General features: G+C 36.3%; 1 protein-coding gene across 1 annotated transcript in view; it reads right to left on the bottom strand.

The window, feature by feature from the left end:
- Positions 1–3,249: 3,249 nt before the first annotated feature.
- The window catches only part of Jhbp1 (Juvenile hormone binding protein 1), a 47,844-nt gene continuing 27,523 nt past the window's right edge, over positions 3,250–23,570 (bottom strand). The window contains exons 2-5 of the mRNA XM_071599343.1: positions 15,379–15,619; positions 13,828–13,961; positions 11,340–11,489; positions 3,250–5,695 (exon numbers count right to left, since the gene is read on the bottom strand). Of these exons, the coding sequence (XP_071455444.1) occupies positions 5,538–5,695; positions 11,340–11,489; positions 13,828–13,961; positions 15,379–15,619 (683 nt within the window). The 3' untranslated portion in view covers positions 3,250–5,537. The remainder of the gene's footprint in view (positions 5,696–11,339; positions 11,490–13,827; positions 13,962–15,378; positions 15,620–23,570) is intronic.

Raw genomic sequence — 23,570 nt, 5'->3', positions numbered from 1 at the left:
ACCATTGTAAACTGGGTTCAAACTGCTAGACGTCATTTTCAAATGAGGATGCACTTTTTGATGATGGCAATTCGATACTGATATGTGTTTTATGATGCACGTAATAAAAAAACCAATATACAAGCAGGAGGTTACCTTTCTTCATTGATTTGGCATCATGCTATTGCATAGTCGTGTTGTAGCATAAAATTGTGCCTAAAATGGTTATATAAAAAGAATATGGACCAGTTCCATTTCGTGAGCCACCTGCAGTTTTCCAGAAAGTTCTTGAAAATTACGCGTAAAATTACACATCTGTTGATGAAACTTTTCCAAAGGTGTCGTCTGAATGTGTACGCAGGAGTTCATTAGTTAAAAAATTCACGTAGCCTATGATTACTTCTAAAAAGAGTATAAGTTTTATCAACACGTAATAAAGATATTTATCATGATAAAATAGGTGAATTATTTACAAGTGTGAACGTGTCATGAATTAAAGTTGTATTAGGAAACTGTTTATTACCTTAAAACTTGGATACAGCTTTTAAGCTGTCGGAGAAAGAGTTAGAGCATAAATACTTAAAGCGTCGTGCCTTGCCTTTAAACGAGCCACCGCCAATCGGTGTCTCTGTAGACATTTTCAACCAAAAGGAAAAAATTTAATATTTAAAACTAATGATTTTGTTGCAAGTCGAACAGTTGAAATAAATTTGCTTGAACGAAGAAATTGATATTCATAACTAAAATATAGTCATCATAATATTTTTTAATAGATGCTTTTATCTTCTATTAAAAAAAATCGTCCCGAGAGGTTCAAAAATGCGTTGATTTGTCCGTGAGATTCAAATGATTGGCGGCACCGGTGTGTCAAGGGTATTTACTCTTAAATCCTTTAAAATCTAATGGCAGAGGGAGTTCTCATTATTATTAGTAAAAATTTGAGTTTCCTAATAGGAGATTTGTTTTGATCTTCATATTTGTAGGGAGTATTTTTTGCATCGGTTATTATCCCGAAAATTAAACTATTTACACGTAAAGCATTTACAATTTATGTACATATGTGCACATAATATTTTATTTTATTTTACCATACTTGCAATTCAGTCATTTGATGAAGTAGAGACTTCAAATGTGATTAATTTTTAACCAAGAATCAGGGTAGCACCCTGCTTTGGCGAAGTGTAATTAAAAGTATTAAAAATATAACTATGTTTCCTGCGATTTTTTGTTTTTAAGAACTAATTGATTGGAATAAATTTAGTCAACCCTAATTAGGGTTTTAATTATATAGAATTAAATTAATGATGATCATTATTATCATCATTAGCACATAATTTTCTTAAGAATGGTTTACGAGAGCCTTCCACTCTTCTCTGTTCAACATTGTTTCCCCAACCCGCTGATAGCTTCTCTCTTTTACGTCCTTCATAGTTTGTCCTGTGCAATAGCCTCCTTCTTCGTCACGAAATCATTAATTAAACTTCTCCTTTATTACTTACATGTATGTTCTTAGCTAATCTGTCATGCCTCTCAAGATGCGTCCAGTACATCCAGTTCTTCTTCACTGTAGAGTTCTTTTTGTGGTCATTTTCCCTTCTTCACACTTCCTCATTCCCTACTTCATTTCTCCATTTAAGAAATTCTACTCTTCACCTAGCCCAATTTTACGCCGCTCTATATCTCTGATCCGTAGAGTACCCTGCTCCAAATGAACGTTTTGACCAACTGCTCCCGTCTTGGCAACCTCAGGTTCTTTGAGTATAACAGTTACTACATTTTCATGGACGCCTTCATAGCTTGAACGATGCTTTGATTGAAGGCAGGCGGACGTTTTATACCTCAAGCTATAGTGCCGTCCAGGTAAATGAAGGGTTCTACTTGCTCTAGTTGAATCTTTTTAATTGTGATCTCTCATAAGCTCATTATATTTTCCCGAAGTACTCAGCCCATAACATTCAGAGTTGCTCGCAGGCCCTCTCGCGTTTCTGCCACTACTGCAATATCATATGCGCCCCAAAGCATGATGACATCTTCACTATTCCCCATGACTCCTTAGATTCCCAATTCTTTTCCTTCATCTATTGCTTCTTCTAGATATACGTCAAAGAAGCATTATAATTTATATGAAAACAATTGTACTTACCTAATTTCCACCATGTGTTTCATCACGATGATTTATCATTTTTTTAATTTCACTTTATTTTTCATTTTTTACAAAAAATGTGAACATAAAATATACAGAAACTAGTTGAATATCAAAAATTAAAACAACAACCTATTACTGTACCAAATATGTAATGCAAATAGGAATTGAAGGTTCAGCACTTCACGTTCAGCACAAGAAATATATTGCAATCAAAGCTCTAGCTTAGTTATAATAAATGTTAGACTAAATAAATGAAACACTATCTGATAGATGGATACACTTATCTTAGAATTGTCTTTCGTCTTTGTGGAATATGAATGAATTAGGATCAGGTCCCTGCCTTTGTAGGTTTTTTTGCAAAACAACCTCCCCTTACTCCCCTTATCTTTTCCTTCTTATAAAAAATGCATGTTTTGCGTTGACGCCAATGATTAACAATTTGGTAAAACATTTTCTTAACAGAATTCATAGTCATCATTTATGTGTGAATTACAAGATGGAATTCGCCGTGGATGAGAGTTTTTATCAATTTAATATTATTTCCATTTTAGAACTGAATAACTTATCATTCCGTTGTAAGCGATTTGGATTTCAGGGTTATAATAATTGATCAGAGGATATTATTAGGCAAGTATCAAACATGTAAAGAACCATGCCAATAAACAGTCGGAAAACAATATGAGAGTCTTATCATTGTTTTTATCAACAGTTACGATTTTTCACGATTTTTATTGCCCTATTTTTTCTTTTGATGGGGCTTATATTGGTTTTTAGATATTTTCCTTTGTTTTGCAGTGGAGGATCTAGAGATATCTTAGTAATGCGTTTAGAAATACGCTTCTACTTGATAACTCAGAGGCATTGATCAGTCACGTCTTATCGTTGTGTCATCCCTTTTTAATCCTCCAAACACATAAATCTTTTCTTTCGTGCCAGATGAGATATTGCTTCAGTCCTCGTCTTCCTTGCTCACTTCCTTAATTCACTTATTCTACTAATTTCCTCTGTATAGTACTTAATATATTAAATTTATGTTTACTGAGTTCATTTGGGAAAACATCTCTTAGGAAACATTCATATAATTGTGGAAAATGAGAGCCACTTTCCAAACTGTATCTTTATATTTGCAAACTTAAATTTTGACAGTATTTGTCCTTATCAATAAATAGCTTATTATTATGAACCAAAATAGTCAAATTTTAGGGATGACGAGGAGTTTGTTTTGTTAGTTTCAGCCTTCAGACCCAGAACATGAATACTGATTATTTACTTGGGCTTTAACATCAACATGATTTATCTTATATCATCTCCTCCTCGAATATTGAAATAGATTTTAACACGGAATCGCTATAGAAGGAAGCGTTATAGAAACCTCATTCAATTTATATTTTATTAATAAAATCAAGTTTTTTATCTGCCATGAATTTTTGGTGAGCAAAAGAGAATACACTTTTCGTTGTAGGGAAATTTAATTAATATCTGAATATTAATTTTATGCCCAACCCTGATGTAAGTAAGGATTTAAGGTATTCAGATATTTTTCGACCAGATAATTTATCCTGTATTACCTAAATAAAACGCATCCCTATCTATTAGGTGTTTGTATTTTTTGGGGAATAATCATGGTACCTCATTTTATCGATTCTTGACGACTATGAGGATTTGAAGTCACAGCCTTACGGGACTTGAAAATTTCAAATATTCCCTAAAAATCCTCTTGGTTCAATTTACCGTGAGAATAAAGCCTGGAGAAATACGAGCCACAGTATTATATTGGTTAATAAACGGTTGAACTAGTGCTCTTTTGACCTTTTAAAGTTATGGCCTCTTTTTTGATTCCTAATAACTTTTTATCCATACTTCTGGTGTTTACATCCTCTGGTTTTGATTCGTATTACTAATGTCTTGTAATTTATTCATAAGATCTGCTTATTATTTTCACTACACTTAAATTTGTAATATTTTAATATTTCAGCTCGGACTTCGCTTTTTGACTATTTTACGCGAAACCGTCAGAAATTTTAATAAAAAACTTTTTCAACTTATTTTATATAGATAAAATTTTTCAATACTTTAAATAGGTAAAAATGTTACTCGTTCTTCATATTAAAATTATTACGTCAGCACTAACCGTTTAGGTAAACGGAATTCTTTGGATATATCAAGTAGCTGGCCAGTGCTTTTGTCTCTTATCATTCCATTTTCCAGCTGCAGGATGTCATCTAATTATCAAATACAGATAACCTGATCAAGAGTGACAAAAGGGAATTTCCATTATATTCTGAGCGTGATATAAATTTGTTTCGTACGTGTCATTTTTAATGGTCATTCTCACAACAGTCTCTTTTTTATATTCCCATCCACTTACTTCCCATCCAATCCTGTTTTACAAGCATGCAAACTATTAGCCATTCGCTAAAGTTGTTGCAGTAACGTTCAGGTCTCAAGGGAATCATTTTGATGATAAAGGCATCGCATCATAGTGAATAAGAATCGCCATGTCTGGGAAATAAATAAATCATACAGTGAAACGATGTGTTTTTTTGGTCTGTTAAAAACGAAAAAATCACATACGGGATAAAACCGCTGAAAATTTAATATAGATTCGTCGATAAATCGGTAAAAGAGGACGTCGATAATTAATCGCTTCGAAATTAAATGCTTTATTAATAATGTGTTCGTGGGTTTTCTGTAAATTCTAGCTTACCTTCCTAAGCCATTCAAACCACTATGGAGTGCGCCCTTGTGGTTCGCGTTTATGAAAGGAGTTCTTGAGCCTTTGGGTACGAAAATTCTTATTAGTGTTAGTATATACCCATTTTTTAGGCGACTTAGTTAAATTACCATTTCCTCATTTTGCCACTCTTTCAGAGCGTTTTACAAAATAGATACCGTGAAATAATATACAAGAGAGGCCATGGACGTGGAAGAGAAATGATCACAGTTTGAGATTTCACGCTTTTGCAAAGTTCAAGAGAATCTCGTTCAGAGCATTTTTCATCTTACTTTTACCACTATGGTTCTTCGAGTGAAAGTTCTCTGTCCTTTTTAGAGTGAACACACAGTTATGAATGCTCTCTCTCTCTGAAAGAGATGAAGCAAATTATGTGCAGCGTGTATCTCAAGGATGTCACTTCCAAAAATTTCTTTGGTATGAAGAATTAAAGATATGATCAATTTTTTTCGGCCAATCCCGCACTTCCGTACCTACGCATATATGTGCAAACTTTTTAAAAATGCTTAGAACTAATAAAAGATAAAAGTTAATCCAGTCATTTCAGAAGCACACCCTCTCTGTATGTGTGCACCGAATATTGCAATTCGTCCCTGCACTCGACATTAAATTGCCTGCAGTTGGTAACATCGGCTCTCAGGCTCGCCGCACCTCTTTCCCTCGAGACGCACTGTGCCCTCACTCTCCCTGGACGAGGAACACGTCCAAGGGCACGTTCTTAAGCAGTTGGTTTGCAATAGACTGGAACAGCACGGTGAGCTTCTTCCTCAGCTGCGGGGTCATGACCTTGATCACCTCGTGGCCGTTCTCCCTCAGGAACAAGTTCGTCGCCTCGGCTGCGGGAAGAGAGGGAGAAAAAGAAAAATATTTGCTGTCAAAAGAAGAGCGCAATCAGATCGCAAGGAAAGCAGTCAGTGAGAGAGTGCACCTGATATTTCGCTTTGGCTTAGTTTCGAATGCCGGCTATGAGGTATTGATGACCAGCGTTCAAATTTTTAGAATGGAAAAATGAAAGAGACCGATTCTACTTCCCAACCTCCATGCTATAAATAACAAATATCGCATATGGTGGCAAAATATATAATTGATTGCTTTATCGTTTTTGAAATTTAATTTATGAAAAAAAACAAGCTTAAGGGATTTAGGGTGAAGAAAACATAATATTTTTCAAAATAATAAAAACATTATTCACAAGGGACAGAATTTATTTCAATAACATTCCAAGAAAATTTATTTAATACAGGACTAATTTTTACACCATTAATATGAGGTATTTAAAATTAATGGCAACATATCATAGAAAAATTATAGTAGTTAAATTTCCAAGATAGAAGAAGGGTAACTCAATAATTCAAGGAGAAAAATTTAATAGCAGAAGGTGGAAAGTTTCATACTGTATGCAATGATTAGGATTCCAAAGAAACTGCAAGAGATGCCGTGACAGTAACTTTCAACGGAGTCATCCGCTATATGTGCATTAAAATTCAGCAATTTCAAAGTGTATAAATCATTCGTCTTAACAGGGATTCGGGTTCGAATCCTGGTCAAGGCGAACGATTTTTACACTTTGAAATTGTAGGGTAGAAGTAATTAGGATGAAAATCTTCGTGGAAATGTGGAAATTATGGCAAGAATATAGTGTTTAAACTAGTGAAAGAAGAAAAGGGGAACACTTCCAAAGCACGTGAGAATTTAATACGAAAAAAGCGAGAAAAGGGGAAATTTAACCAATTGTTTTTACAGATTAGAATAAAGGTTTCGGAGAAATTATAAACAGAGAGAAATTAAGGATTATGGGTTATTGAGGGACAGATAATTGTCAAACGTACTGATAAATGTGATTCTGTTTTATAATAGTAGAAGAGAATGTAAATGAATAGAAGGTGAGGACGTATTTAAGCGTGTCAAAAATACGAGAAATTAATAAGGAGAAGACTTAGTAAAGAAAGAGTTTCTTTCACTCAAAAGTTTAAGAATCAGAACTCAATGGACATTAAGATACAAGTGGAAGAGGGGAACCAATTGGCCGTATCCTGAAGTAAGATCGCTTCATGAAGACCATAACCGAAGGGTCGGAATATGGAGGATGAGAATAAATGGAGGGTTAGCATTATAGAGGAATGCATTGGATGGAAGATGAGAAGCTATTGATGGAAGATGCTGGTGCAAAGAACTATGACGGCATGGCTGGAAGAGAGCAGGATGATCGATATAGCTGTTGCAAACCAATCCATGGATTGATAACGTGTAATTACGAGATCGTACTCGTAAGATCCCAAAATCTGAACTTATGATGAATTTTATCAATATTTGCAGCTACACCCATGTTTCACTCTGACTCTCTTACTTCCGCAGTCACGTAATCTGGGGTAAAAATGTAGATTTGGCATTTGGATGACATTTTTTTATACGCAGGTTGAAGAAATATAGATACAGTTATGCAGGAAACATAAACAGATTGCGAAGAAGTTCACCAGCTTTTTTTAAACTTTAAAAATATTTCAATGAAATTCCCTGGATCTTTTAACTTTGAATACGATATCAAGTTTTTGAAATCATAATTCTGCAGCCTGTAGCAGTTGATTAACAGCAACCTTCCTAAACTCTCCCCAGATTTCCTTTGCGCTTTGAGGTATTTTAAAGTTGGTAAGTTTTATCCCTTAGAAACCAGAGGGATTCAATCTATCCAAACGATGACATTAAAGCCAAAGCCTCCCAAAGAAATACAAACTAAATATTTCAAACTTACGTACAATGAATGAAATGAAGGTAAGACATGGATGAAAAAGAGAATTACCAAACAGAGCCTTCTCCAATGTAAAGTAAATAGCGAAGCATTCAATGTTTGCGCTCCTACTGTTTGCATCACAGTCCATTTTAATTTTCTTACCTTAGCACGAGATTACTACTTAGACGAGATTTTTTTCGTCATGTTCCCCTTATTTTGATCCCTCGAACTGTTCTCTGAGCGGATGTAAATGAAGAGTAACGACCTTTTTGTGTCCCGCACTATACTTTTGCCACAAAATTCTACATTGTACGCGGCGTTTCTGCCGTCACTCCGAATAAGATCTTTGTTTGAATAAATTTATTTAACCGATCCCTAAAAACCTATTTCCATGGCTCGTGTTGTCTCCTCCTGACAGATGAAGTAGCAGCAATGTATTGTGTCGACATTTCAACCTTTGCCATCACGTGTGTAATGAGTCAAGCACTTATTCTCGCTAGTGTCACGTATGATGCAACATCGAGGATCGTAAAAAAAATACACAAGAAAGGTAAAAATGCAATCCATAGCATCTCCAAGCTCATCGCTTTTGCATTATCTTCTAATTAAAGTGTGAATGAGCGTGCGTGCGTTGAATATTACTGAATAGATGTTTCGAAACATTTTCCCGGGGCGTTTTCCAAAGCTATCTCCTACTCCTATGACACAAAAAAATTGAAATTGCTGTTTTAATCCATTACTGAGGTAAAATGGCGCATGTATTTTTTTCTCAATTGTGAAGTGTGGCAGTTCATTGCTAAATGTTTTGTGATTACTGAACTGAAAAAGACTTGGTGATATATCATCATCGCTGTCTATGGTATTACATTATTATTAGAGCATAATAATTTACAAGCATCTACTTTGAAGATAGAATTTGTTTTTCTTAGGGTAGCGAAATATAAAACAATCATATCCCAAGAAAACGAGGTAATAATGTTAAGTAGCAAAGCAAGCAAGGCAGGAAGGAATAAGTATCTAAATAAGGCGAATATTTCGTGAAGAAATGATAAAGGTATATTTTCTTGGAAACTCTAAAAGAAAATCTTTCTGTAATGTCTTAACTTTGAGTTTCATATAACAGTTTAATTATTATTTCAACTAAATGATTCATTTTTGGAGTAAGTTTTCTAGATTTTAAGACGCTTCTGCTGCTTTGACATATTTTTATGCTGGTGGCATTACAGGACAGTTATCAAGGCATCTGCCCAATATTAAACTTCAGGAACATATACCAACGCAGTGAAAAAACTGCAAAACTCATAATCCTAAAGCATCTCAGAACTTAAATAGCCATAATTAAGAAGTTTATTTATTTAGAAATTTATTTCATAACTGTTAAAATGGAAATCTCACATAATAAATTAGTAGAGTTTCTATTCCGAGCGGTGGATTTTATATAAGTGTTAAACTTCAAGGGTAAATTATATGGCCTAACACCTGAAAATATTTTACATGAGTTTTCCTATGCCAAAACATGTGCTGTGAGAAAACATTCATATGTACCGTCAAATCTGCATAGCATTTCTATTTACCTCTTACATTCATGTATATCAACTTGTTTTTTCGAGAGATGCATTACATTAATACAAAAATATACTCGTTTTTTGCTAATTCTATCCAAACTAAGCCACTCCTTTTACCTCTGCTATTTTAGTATAAATAAATATTTTCTGTATTGAATGTAATTGCTATGTTTGAAATTAAACTTTGTTAACACTCATGCTCCAAACTATTTTTTCTTCTCTCACATTATAGGCGTCTACACCTTAGAATTTTTCAAATTTGAATTTACTTGATTAAAAGTATTACTTAAAAAACACAGTACATGTTGTGTAAAAAAATCGAGATAGTCCTAATTCAAGGTCAGAATTAAGACTGAGTCATTCTTATTTCTATTATTTGTGTTTCAACGTGCTGTACTCATCCATTGTTTCATACAGAGGTTCTTAGTACACCTGATTGAAATACCATTGAAACAAGAAGTGAGTCGAGAGAAGTCTGGTGAATGGCAATTGTACATTGGCGAAGGAAATCATCGAGCCACCGTGAAAGAGCTTGGAAGAGATGAAGTGCGCTCATCGACCTTCGCGGAAGATAGATGCATTGGAAGACGACGAATGACCGAGACATGAGTAATTCAGGCAAGCCTAGAAGTTTGCATTTTATTATCATTATTATTATTGGTAATCTGCCATTTATAATGGTTTTTGAATCGACTGATAATCTCCATACTTTCTTGCTCCATTCAAAAAGATACGCCCTACGGAGTGGAATGTTATTTGATGAAAGTGTTCATCAATCCCGCATACTACCTCTCTCCCTTTATTCCGTCCAACATTCCCACCCTACGTGTGTTTCAACCCCTTCCTTGTTTCCCTAGCATTCTCTCACAGTCTTCAGCATTTCATCGCCAGTCAAAATATAATTCATCCATCTTTCACAAGCCTAACCTTCTGTCTTTCCCCACCTTACCTACCATTTCCTCATTAGTTTTAATTTCTGTCCATTTCACCTTTTTCTTTTTTCTTCTCAGCCATATTCAAAATCCTTCAATCTACGCCTTTCTTAATTCTTCGACGAACATATTTACACGCCCTACAAAACCGCTCTCCATATCGAAGTTTTCACAATTGTTTTCTTATTATTCTAGTTACAGATTCCCTCCTTGTAAATGCATCTTTTCCCCAAAGAAATCCTTCTTTAAATGACTCCATTAGAGTACTTTGACCAACTTGGCCCTAAACAATTCCATGGGTAAGCTTTTCCGCCTTAAATAATATATTTGAATGTTAGACATCCCCGTCTCACCCATCTTCCTAACGTTGCCTTTCCCGACTTCCCATCCGGCGCTCGCACCTGAGCAGTCTGAGAAATGTACAGGTTACGGATAAGCCGCTTTTCTCGCCAATGCATTCCCATCGTCTGTAGCACAGTTGTAGAAGACGGGTAAAGGAATGGATACGAGGAGGTGGGTGCAGAGGAAAGAGGTAAATTTGATAGTTATGGGAGTTGGGTTTGTTTTCCATTATGTTGTAACCGTAAATGCTCCTTTCAATAAATAATATCGTTGACTAGAAATAAGGAGGGAGTGCATGTATTACTCAGATCAGATATTTTTGTTCTCTCACACATTCATGACTCAACTCTTCAATTTTTTCTCCTTTTTAATTCATAGCCAGTTAAAAAGAAACTTTTCAGGCGTGATATGGCGGAATATTATGATCAATTAAAAATGGGCAATTTTCCACAAAATGCTGCATATAATAATAATATTTTGTGGTAAATTGCCAATTTTTAATTAATCATAGTTAGTTATTTTAATGAGAAGATGAGCAAACTATACAGAGGTTTGAAGGGGTATTGCTTTTGAAAAAAGGAAGTTATGTTGCCGCACCCTGTACCTGGGGGTCAAATAACTATAGGTATAAAATAATAGTAATGAATGAATTTTAATTTTGCATAAGCTATAGTCAATATTAAATTTTGGACCATAGACCTGAGGAAACGGTAACAATCCATGATAAATTACAACATTTGAGTTGTAGACATGTCACACAAAAATCTCTCAACGAAAGTGCATAATATAGTAATGCCCAAAAGGGGTAAGGCACACACGATAATGATGTGTTTTTTCTATTTAAATGAAATCAATATTGAATGAAGAATACTTTCCACTCCATATTTGCCTTATCAAACATTATTTTACTCACTGAGGATCCTGTTATTGTTGAAGATTTTCTTCACCTGCATGCGAACCCTTTTGATATTTATGTCGAGATCGAGAGTGTCTACCCTCAGGTATTCCTTGCCACCTCGGGTCTCTGACACCACTTTCCCCCTCACCAGGGCGTCGACGTCACCTAAAAGGGAAAAATAACTGAATTAGCATTGTGAGTTGCATTAATCACCACAACTGCTTCCACTGCTTAACAATATGCATACACTTCGCAAGTATGTTGTTGTCTCACGTAGCTATTGTGCGAGAACCGTGAGTATGGTCTTCAAGAATTATTGAAACATGAAATGTTTTGCAATAAGATAGCCAGGTGGGTATTGTACGTGTGTTTTTTCTTCACAGAATGCTAAGTAGGGGAAACCAGATGCCCCCCGTTTCCATTTATCAAACGTAAACCTAAATTCTTAGCAACATACAATTCTAATTTAGTCAAGAATTTAAGAACAATGTACGGCTATCAATTCGTGCTTCTAATTTCAAGATAAAACATGTGTCTAAAAGACTTTTATTTATATTCTTTAGATATTTTTTTAATTAAGACAGATTTTCAATAACTACTTCTTAATATATGAGTGAAGGGTTTTGCGTAACTCAGTAATGACTAGATTCATGGGCAATAATTACTTGATACAATATTTTGGGAGCATAAAACGAAATATAATCACACCTTTAAAATCACAGTAATCAGCCCGAAGGTCAGTTTGGTAGGTGCCAGTAGAATTAACCTAGCGCCAAGCCCAGCTTCTGAAATACACACATCGTAGGGGAGCCATATTCTTTCTTTCCCTGTGCCACTAATGGTTTCCCAGGAAGTTATGATACCCTAAAAATCACACAGTTAGTGTGAAACAGAGAGGTGCGCCCGGGAATCGAACGCGGGCTGTCAGGTTAGTGGGCCAACGCTCTACCCCAGAACTACCACGTTCCCATTACGTGTTAATTAATTTTATAATTTAGGCACAATGTTAACATTTTAAATAACTATTATATGGCAATATTAAGGCTCCTTAATTAATTTGTTTATACAATTCAAGGTGCTTGTTACCGTTAGGCGCTGTGAGAGCTTTAAATCGTGAGTGAAACTCAAGGAATTTGAATTCTTACATTGCAAGAATTTGCTATTATGCGATAACTAAGTGAACCGATTTGCGCCTATAAGCAGTAAATTATTCATAGGTTATCTTTGAAAAGGAGTTAACCCGGATGAATTGATTTTATTCTTTGGAATGAAACATATCATTATTAATCTGATAATCCTAGTCGCAAGGTGGCTTAAAACTATAATTATAACTTTTATGACTTACCTCAAAATAATGTGAGAGTTGTAGTGATAGAATATCAAATAATTGCTAATGTTTAAGACATAAGTTTTAACTTTTTAAGCCAAATATATGACATAATATCGACCTGGAATATACGGCAAATCCATTTCAAATGATATTTAGAAATGTGAATGCACTTTTAGAGTTTTACTAGCCAAGCTTCTTATTATTAGTTCATATAATCTGAGGAGTTCGAATTATTTTATAATCGGCAATGTTCGATGCATTAGTATTCGTAGCTATGTTTGACCTCTGAAAACTCGTCATCATTTTGGGTTGTTCAGCTGCGGGGTAGATTCCCTCACGGTGACTCCTTGTCTTTCTGCTATTCATTTATATATTCTCTTGATTTCTTCATGTATTCTCCCAATATTAATCATGTACAAAACCATATCTGTCCAACACTTTTATCTGCCCCTCTTCTACTAGCGCTCGTTTTTCCACTTAACTTACTCTAACCAATTCATCTTTCTTTTCTTGATTTAATTAGTCAATTTGTTCTCTTCTCCCATTCTTCGCAGCGTCTTCTTATTCTTTACCAAACCCTATCATCCAGTTCATACCGACATCATTCAGATCCAGATTTCAAAGGCCTGTTTTCATTTTACTTCATTTTTTCGCCGAGTCCGTGTTTCTGCTCCATGCAACATCACATTCCTGATGTAACATTTTACCAATCTCTTCCTAAGTTCATTTTTTAAAAGTCAGCAGAGCAGTCCCTTCTTAATATCAAATCCTTCTTTTTCTATGGCTATACATGCCGTCAGTAAAAAACCTGTGAATACTAGTGCATATTAATTAAGACTTGTTAAAAGTGAATTTTCTCTTGCAACAGTTCCTCTTTCTGTTTGCATCTCTTCATCGTGTTCACAATGACTATTTTTTCCGTCTTCAACGTAAAATCCTAAACATCAAATGTGGTTAAAAAATGTCACTGCTATTTCTACCAAAATTATCAACTATATTAGTGAATGTTTTTTAATAAAAGAGCATCTTATTATCACAAGAGCACTGCCTTATATATTTTCATATATTTTGCAATGACACCACCTGATTAAATGGAAGCATTTGTGAGACCTTACACGAGCGTGTATTCGCAAACCATAAATGGCGATTAATTAAACACAATTCATCCCTTACCGAAATCCGCGTGGAAAGAGCCATTCCCGCTGGCCGGGAGGATGATCAGGACTCCGGAGCTGGTGTACTTGGCGTGGATCCGCAGAGTTGGAAAATTGACGGTAGCCTGGAAGGGTCGTTCTCCGGAGCCAAGTCTTCGGATTTTGAAGTGGTCAGTGTTCCGGATTTGTTCCAATGGGAAAGAAAACTCAAGACGTTGGCTTTCAACACATAATTATATAACATGAGTTGTTTAAAATTTAATAGTTTCAATTGGTCTTAACAAGTTTCTATAGAAGTTTCTAAAAATGAAAATTTTAAAAATTCCTTATATATCGCTACACTGAACGATGTCATTTTTACAATTAATTTTATCTTCATGAATAATTTTGATGGATAATTTACCAGAGTTATATTATGCAAAGAACTCTTTACGACAATTTGCAGTGTTTTCCTGGTCAAGCTTGGATTTTTACACAATAATTATGGATAAAATCGAAAATTTAGAGGTCATCATATATCCAGGAACTAACATAACCCAAAATGGAAAAGAATGTAAAAAATAGAGGTGAGAATAATTCTCAGAAATTAATAATCTTAAAATCCTACATCATTCTCATACTAAAATTCGCTGAATTAATATTAATAACAACCCACCAACCACAATTATCAACCCGACGGTCGGTACGATATGTGAGGGTAGAGTTTACCTAGCACTAAGCCCTACGGTATGTAATTCAGGCATCAGAGTAGTGGGACACATTTCTTTCTCTTTACCTCCTATAAATTCCCAGAGAAATCTGATATCCAAAATATCACACAGCTTGAATGAAGTAGAGAGTTATCAAGGAATCAAACCCGGGCCCTCCGGCCAATTGCCCAGCGCTCTATTCTCTGGACTACCACGTTCCATGGAGATAACAAAAGGAGTGTACTTATATCTCGTACCACGTATATTAAGTAATGTGAGTGAAACATGGATTCTAAAACAAAAGTCAGTAGACAAGCTAGATAGATTTAAAAACAATATACAGATTTATGTACTTGCAGATCCTAAGTCTCATGCAACGTTCATGTATAAGTAAATAATGGGAGTGATTTTAAAACAAAAATCAGTAGATATGCTAAATAAGTTTAAGATCAATATACTTGCAGATCCTCTGACCAACGTATAAAAGCAACAACTAGAGAATAAAAAGGAATTATAAAATTTATTTTAAAAATTACGGAAGTAGCATTGATAAAATTTGCATCAAAGAAGAGCGCATTGGACAAATCATGCTGAATAAAAACGGATGAAAACTTGATGTCTAAGAGAGCGCTCGTTACAGGGCGGAACATCAGTGGAGAGAGCCAGAAAAAGATGACATGGCCGAAGATGCAGGAGAAATGATGTCCTGTAGAGGAGTTGATGGGTTTACCAGGGCATTGCTTGAGAGGGAGGAATGGGAGCTAGAAATTACGGAGGTCAGGTTCCGAATGGAACCGCAGGGCTAAAGAAATGGGAGAAATTCAAGTTCAAAGGCCTACTATGATGCCCTCTGAACACTCTCGTACCGTCCCCGCTCTCACCTGAGGTTGCCCACGGTAAAGTTGCTGGCGCCGTATATGTCGAGGTCCTTGAGGACGATCCTGTAGCCGTTGGGGCCGGACGTTAGCGAGAGGGAAAGCTCGTCCATTCGGAAGGGCTCCACGGACGGCATCTCGATCTCAGGAATCCCCTTGGCCAGGTAAGGCCTCAGGTGGTGCAGGGCAGAGGTCAGGCACTCGATCAGGTGCGGGTCTGCGACGCGGCACTGCTTCACGTAGGGAGCTGAAGTAAATGAGTCGATAGGCGGTAATTATTGTGGGCCCACTACTGATCACTAGACATACTACTACCTCGATTGATTTCAAGAGTCAAGAGGTTACTGGTGTGCCCCCCGTTCACAGGTGAATATTTATCCTGGGTTACGACCATGTTTCCTGCCGGACAAAACACTTGGATTTCACAACAGAACCATGATATTACATTGAAATGTAATGAAATAATTGACTTTGTAATTCCACATACTTTATTTTAAAATAAAGTGTGTGGAATTACAAAGTCAATTATTTCATTACATTTCAATATGTTATGCAAATTCCATAAAGTTAAGCCTGAGACAACAAAAAATGATATTAGATGCTGAATTCTGGTTGGGACGGCTTAAGACAGAAGAGAGGCAATTTAGCCGTGGAGGTTTATGTGTCCAAGTTATATAAATTATATTTTTTTATGCATGCATACTCCTAAAATACGTCATAACTATGCTGTCAAACAATTTTTTTGGGGGTTTTTCGACGAGTAATATGGAAATTTCAATAACATGACAATAGGTTCGGTTGTATTTAAATCTGGTTGTTACATAAACAGTCAAGTCTCTCGGAGAAGGATTCAATGATGATTAACGGAGACGAGGAACAGTTTTATTTCCATCAGTATGGTAAGGTATACATGTATAAGTTGTAGGTAAAGTGTATTTTTTTCAATGCTTTCAACGGTTTCAGGCTCGGCTATGTTCATGTTCATGATTACTAAATAAGTAAAACCTTGTGTATATTCACGATAATTTTTTACGGGACAACCAGTTTTGACGCATAGGAGACATTATCAGGTATAGTAGGAGCTGCCTTCAGGGTTTAGAAAATTGAAGTGTATTTAATAAGAAAATCACACGTTACAGTTTAAAATTTTAAAGCCCGGAGGCATTAAATGTAATTCAACCTGTGACTATAAGGTCAGCAGACCAACGCCTTCAAGACTATGCATTCAACTCCACAGACTCCTACGCAACTTTAAAGAGATATTGTGCATACGTATAATGTGCGCATATTGACATAATAATGAATAATTTTATGGCCGTGTACGGCTTCCTGTGATGACAATAAAAAATGTTGAAGTTTCAAACTTCTGCATTTTATACATTTTTTTAACCTGTAGGTTAAAAGGCCCGTAAATTTCGTGCTTGTAAATCATTTATATATAAAATCTTTTCCCTTAAATTTTTCGTTCTGACGTCAGCGAATTCTTTTTCAAGGTAACTAAAAAAATTGAGAGATGACGTCTTTTATTTTGATCTCTGTGGTGAGTGGAAATTTAGCCCACGGTGAAACGCCGATTTCCCAACTCAAACTCTTTCCAAAACCTGTCGCTGCATCACGAACAATGCAGTACAATAACCAGATCCACAAACTTGATATCAAGGTCGCCGGGTACACCTTTTTTGGCGCGTAGGAACTTGGAACGTGGTATAAATTTACGTCTTCTTACCCGAAAGACCACATGCTTTTCATGGATAAGTCTTTAATTCATAGTATGAACGGATTAAGGATCCCTCAAATTTCTTGGACATCATGAAATATTCTTAATTTTATTTTTGTAAAAGTAAATACCTACCGCATGGACTACGATTACAATGAGTGCAGGTCTTGATACTAGAGTGAAGTCTCTCAAGTTACTATCACTAGACTCAAATAATAATAGATACACGTGTGGTGGGTGGATGATTTAGGTGATAAAATAGTGAGATTAAATCCTTGCTTATGTGCTCTGGAATTTGTTTTTATAATGCCGATGAAATATGTCACTGAACTGAGGCTGTAGAAGTTACGTAATATCAACTTCGTTTTTTTTATACTTACCTCCTCTTTATGTGAAAGCCACTTGTTTTCCAGTATCGCAACCATTAATTTAAATTGTACCCGGCACAAAATTAAAGTTGGTGCCTCAATTATTGGTGATGCAATAGTTTACATAAAATATTCAAATAATTTAAAATAAATATCAATATCCATCATGTTTTATCTATGTGTAATGGATATCAGTGATCCTGTAACTGTAAAACAAATGCTACACATTGAAATACCATTCGTAACAAAAATAATTAATTTTTTTTCGATTTTACTTGGCGTGTGAATATGAATTGTAACATTTTAGTTCCGTTCAGCTCCGAAAAACTGTCACTTTTGTTTGGATTGGAAAGTGGTATTTTAAGTGCCGTGATAATTCTGAAATATTTGTAAAAAGATCACCGCATAAATAATATGATTTCCATAGTCACAAAGATTCGTAAATAATGCATCAAATAAGTGACTTTTATGAATAAACTTTCCAATCATTGGATAAGATAAGATTTTTTTTCCATCTACTTTGAAGGAAATTTATAAGTCCAGTGTTCAAAGATACTTGCTCATTAAAAAAATATATTTTGCTTTCGCGAACGTTCTTAAGAACAAAAAAATCCAGAGAAAAATTTAATTCCACATCTTTTGCGTTTTAAGTGCGGCGTATTCTCTTAACATGCAATGGAAAGGAGAGCAAATAAACTTCAGGTATTAAGTGTGACACATAAGACGACTTTATATTGTGTGTGCGTTATGCTCAGTCACTTGAGGAAATTTTGTTGGCTGAGGCACTCTTGTCTCACGCGTGAAAGATGCTGTTGTGAAATGGTCTGATGGAGTGTGTTGCGCAAGAATGTAAAAAATCTCGCATATATAATTTTCATCCCTTCAGCTACATTAAGGATAATAGTATTTTAGCTGTTAATTTTCTCCGGATTGAAATAGCTTTCAACGCCAACTTTCTGTCCTTGATACATTTTAATGATATGCCGCCGAATGCGTGCTTATTACCAATTATTGAAAAAATATGAGGATAGAATCCTCTCTGAAAAGGAAAGATATAAATCAATAAGTAGCTCTGGATTATTACGTGTAGGAATTTGAGTGTGCGCTATACCTGAGAACAGATGAGCGAAGTTTAAAAGTCGCAAAGGCAATCATTGCTATCCTTGACAAAATTACATAAGCTTTATAACTCTGTGCTTCTAGTTAATAATAAGAAAATCGAAAATATTTGAGCCGATTAAATAATATTCGTGTATTTACAATGGTGTTACTATTAAAGTGCAGAGTGAACACTGGTGTCTAACCCATTTTAGAAATCCATCATGAGGAAGTAAAATTCGTTTTATAAAACATGCGATTTCATGGTGACTTTCATAGGGAATCATAGATTCGATATAAAATAACGGAAGATGTTAGCATCAAAATGATTTGCCTAAGGTAAAGTAGTAACCATTTTCCTTTATTCATAATATTAATTAAAATTACAAATTTGTAAATTACAATGCTGCCTGTGATATTAGTGATGAATTGCAAAAGAATTAATGAATAGTTATCATACATAGTATGCAAAGCGTAAGGCTAGCAAGAGAAACGATTAAAATATTGAATAGTAATGCCCTTACAAATATTTTTCGTTTTTTTACACTGCTATTTTTCACATAGGCTATTTTTGGGTATGCATGGATTCAGAATATGAATAATACAACAGGTTGGCTGTATTGACAATTATCTTGAAGTCATGACCATCAATTCTTGAATGCAAGACCCTTAGCCATTTCTCAACTAAAATGTTCGTGATTTATTGGGATACGAGGGTAAGTTTTTCACGTCATGAAGGAATATTTATCAGTTTTTCCAAAATAAATTCATTTCATACATAACAATTTATTTGCATTCTTTCTGTGCTTATTTCAATTAAATGCTTCCTTAGCTTACATTTCAAGTGATTCCCGAATTAGTTTTTGCTGACAGTAATAGTTAGCCAAAATTATAAACTAAATTTTGTTTTTCGTATGAGACTTTTCAGTTTCGTATGTATTCCTCCGTAATAAGACAAAAAGTTTATGTATGGTTTTAAGTATGTTTATGTATGGTAGTTAAGTATACTTTTAAATTTCTCTCCAAAGTACCTGTGGTTCCAAATGGTAGGTCCTTAACTATTGCCATATATTATAGCATCTTTAAACATACCTAATTTTATAGTTTCATTTTTTCGAATTGAGTATCGGTGATGGCTGTCCCATGGAGACACAATTTGAACCATGCTGTTATTTATTGAAGAGTGTGCACTCAAAGTCGGAAACCCATCTCCGAAATCGCTCATTTGCTGTAAACATAGCACTTCTAAAACTGAATAGCCAAATTAAACTCATTGGTTTTTGGAATGGAAGACAAAAATCAATATTTACAGGAATCATACCTTGAAAAGGCCTAAAATATATCATTAGCTTATTTCATTTATGATGCACATTGTATTATTATGTTATATATTTAATATATACATTATATAACATCGTATTAGGTTATGCATTTATTATGTTCCATTAACAACCATGAGACAAAATAAATACGTGTTAGGTATTTTACGTAAAAAATCAAAATATGGGAAATATACTCAAATGTCTGTAAATTTGTTGACAAATAATAGCAAATAATTCATACGAGTAGTTACCACATAATGCTGATTTTTGTTTGAATATGTTATTTATGACATCTAGTTCACATATTGAAACCTGGTAGGGTGAACTGTCGCCAATTTTGGACTGATTAGCCCAAATATACTCCATATCTTGAATATCAATGCACCAAATTGTTTTCTATCCAGTGATATGGGAAGAGAGGATGTGGACGAAATAATTCTTTTATTCAACGATGATGGGAGTCTTCTTTTACGTGATATGTGTTGGTGTTTTCGACATCGGTGAGAGACAGTGAAGATCGTATCGACTCTGGTTATCGAAACAATGAATCCGCTGCTGTTTTTCGTCTTGAGGTGGTGATTCGGTGTCCTATTGGCACTATTTCGCACACAGCAGGGCGGAGGGAGGCCTTTGGAGTCACGGTCCTTCTGAATGCCAATCCTGCCTCCCCGCTTACGTAATACGGCGTAGTTTGGTGAAATCTATGGCTTCGAGCATGCACTTTATTCCCTCGCAATTATCATTCATCATTCATTCTCATTATCATGCATCAATCATTCTCTCTCTGGCCCTCAACCTGAGCGGACCTGCCTACTGAGCGCTCCTTGTAACCGGTTTGACCCACCTGAGACTACCTGCCTGCCAGCTTGATTCTTGGTGCTTTTGGTTTTAGTGAAGTGCAGTGTAGTGTCAACGTATACGTTGCTTCGTTTATATAGTTTTCGTTTTGTGTGTGGTTTGTTAACCGTAGTGTGTGGTAGTAGTAATTTATTTAGTGGATTGTGGTGGTTTTTGTCCTTCAACTCTGATTGGTGACCGGTGAGTGCTTTCCTTTTTCTTACTATCTTTTTTTTTGGTCCTCTGAAAACCAGACCTTACTCAAGCATCGTTTTTTCCACTTAGGCTTCATATTCAATTCCAAATCGTAACTTATTGTTTGAGCTAAATTTAGCTAACCCCTTCTAGAAATTTTAGCATAGTGCATACAGGTTAGCTTTTGTTGGGAACTCGGTAGTTAAATTAGGATGGCTTCATCCAGGTCCCCTGTTGCCATGCTCGAAGGCACTGGCGAATGCGCGGCTTTAAGGGCCCGTATCGTCATGCTGGAGAGAATGGTGCGGGAGCTTTGATCGGAGATCGCCGGCCGGAGGGCTCCCCTCGGGAGAGATGGTGCTCAGGGTGGGAATACGAAAACCCGCCACGCCCATAGGGGTGCACGGATTCGTCCGAATGCAACACGTGGCTGGACGATTAGAGACCTACCCCGTGTCCCATCTCTCAACGAGGGAGTGTCTCACGTCCGTAGGTCGGACGATTGGAGGGTCGTCTCTCGGGGCAAGGGGAAGGTAACGCTGCGGCGAGGATTGGACTCTGCGGAGGCAGATACCATCCCCGTCTCCAACAGGTACCAGGTGCTGTCGGATGACAGCACCACCGTACCTGCAGCCCCTATCCCTACTCCGAGGGCACTGCCTAGGGTAAGGCATCAGCGGTCGGGGAGGGAGGGAACCGTTATATTAGGTAGTTCAAATGTCCGGCGTATAATGAATCCGCTGCGCCGCAGAGTCCAACAGGAGGGAGGTGTTGGATTCTTGTCGTCCTGGTGTATACCAGGCGGCGGGGTACCCCAGGCGACGCTGGCGGTGAAGGCGGCCGTCAGTAATACGGGCTGCTCCAAGCTACGCATTGTGGCTCATGTCGGGACTAACGACGCCTCGGAACGTGGATCTGAAGAGATCCTGCGCTCCTTTAAGGAGATGCACTCGGAGGTGAAACGAGTCGAGGCAGAGTTGAAGGTCCCAATTAAATTAAGTATATGTAGTATTGTGCCGCGTGTAGACCGCGGAAGGCTCGTTTGGAGCCGCATTGAGGGTTTAAATCAGAGATTGCTGGGATTTTGCCGGGGAATCGGAGCGGACTTCGTTGATCTGAGGCCCGTCCTCTCATCGTGTCGGGTACCCCTTAATCGCTCCGGGGTCCATTATACTGCCGAGGCATCGCAGTTGGTAGCGCGTAGGTTACACGAACACGTTTCGAGGGTTTAGCATAGCTGGTAGGCAAGAGCGTAGGTCATATATTGGGAAAAATAAAGTAAAATCCAGCGCTTTTTGTCAATTCAGTTCAGGTAATGCCTCTCATATCCCCAAAAAAATTGAACAAACAAACACTTACGTTAAAACAACATATAACTCACGTAAATTTAATAAAATTGGTGCCTCTACATACATAACAGATAGCAATGCAAGTGAATGTAATTCTTTTGTCTCTGTTCACCACGAATCGTCTCAAAACAGTTTTGTTAGCGTACATAAAACCGAAAAACAAGAAGTTATTAGCCATATTAAAATTATAACATTAAACTGCCGTAGCATTAGAGACAAAATATCGGATATTGAACATATTTTTGTCAGTACAAACGCAGACATAGTAGTTGGAACAGAAAGTTGGCTCACGGGAGATATAGCAAACAATGAGGTTTTTCCAAACGGTTTCACAATTTACAGAAGGGACAGACCAAATAGGTTGGTTGGGGGAGTATTTATTGCAGTAAAGTCACATCTTAGTAGCCAACGATATGAATGCGACGTAGATGACATAGAAAGCGTTTGGTGCAACATTAAGGACTACAACGGCAGAAGCCTATACGTGTGTTCATTTTATAGACCCCCAGATTCTAACACAGATGTCCTACACAAGCTCGACGAACAAATATCCACTATCAGCAGCAGACAAAGCAACAGTATTACCATAATCGCTGGGGACACAAATCTACCGTCAATTGACTGGGACAACTACTGCGTAGGAAAATCTGCCAAAAACAGAGATTCATGCCAAGAACTCCTTCATATATTCACAAAACACTCCTTAGAACAAATTGTTAAATCACCAACACGGGGCCAAAGCATACTAGACATCTTTGCGACTTCTATGCCCGAAATCATTACTAACATTGAAATAATAGACGGAATCAGTGACCATAAGGCTATTCTTGTAGAGTTAAAAACTAAGTTCATCAAAATAAACAAAGAAAAGCGTAAAATATACCTATACAACAAGGCAAATTTTAACGGACTAAGAGAATATTTAAACATAAAAATACCAGAATACATCACAAAAACACTGACAACAAATACAGAGAACACTTGGAATTATTTCTTAAATATTTTACGCGAAGGAATAAAGACGTACATCCCGTCCAAACTCAAATGCGACAGTAAGGAACCTAGATGGTCCAACGGGGAAGTCAGATCGGCATTAAGAAGGCAAAGAAAGCTACAGTCAAATTTTAAAAAGAGTTTAAAAAGTGACGATATAATTTATATGAATACAACCAAACAGCAACTAAAAGAATGTCGTAGTAAGACGAAAAGTATTATGCGCACAGCACTATACTCTTTTAAATCTAAAATGCTAAGCGAATATCTTGAGGAAAATCCAAAGTCATTCTGGTCTTATGTTAGGGAAATACAGGGT

Source organism: Hetaerina americana, unplaced genomic scaffold (assembly GCF_022747635.1).
Source record: "Hetaerina americana unplaced genomic scaffold, ioHetAmer1.1.p SCAF_11, whole genome shotgun sequence".
Lineage (NCBI taxonomy): Eukaryota > Metazoa > Arthropoda > Insecta > Odonata > Calopterygidae > Hetaerina > Hetaerina americana.
Note: the sequence above shows the minus strand (reverse complement) of the source record. Positions and strands in the feature narration are given on the sequence as shown.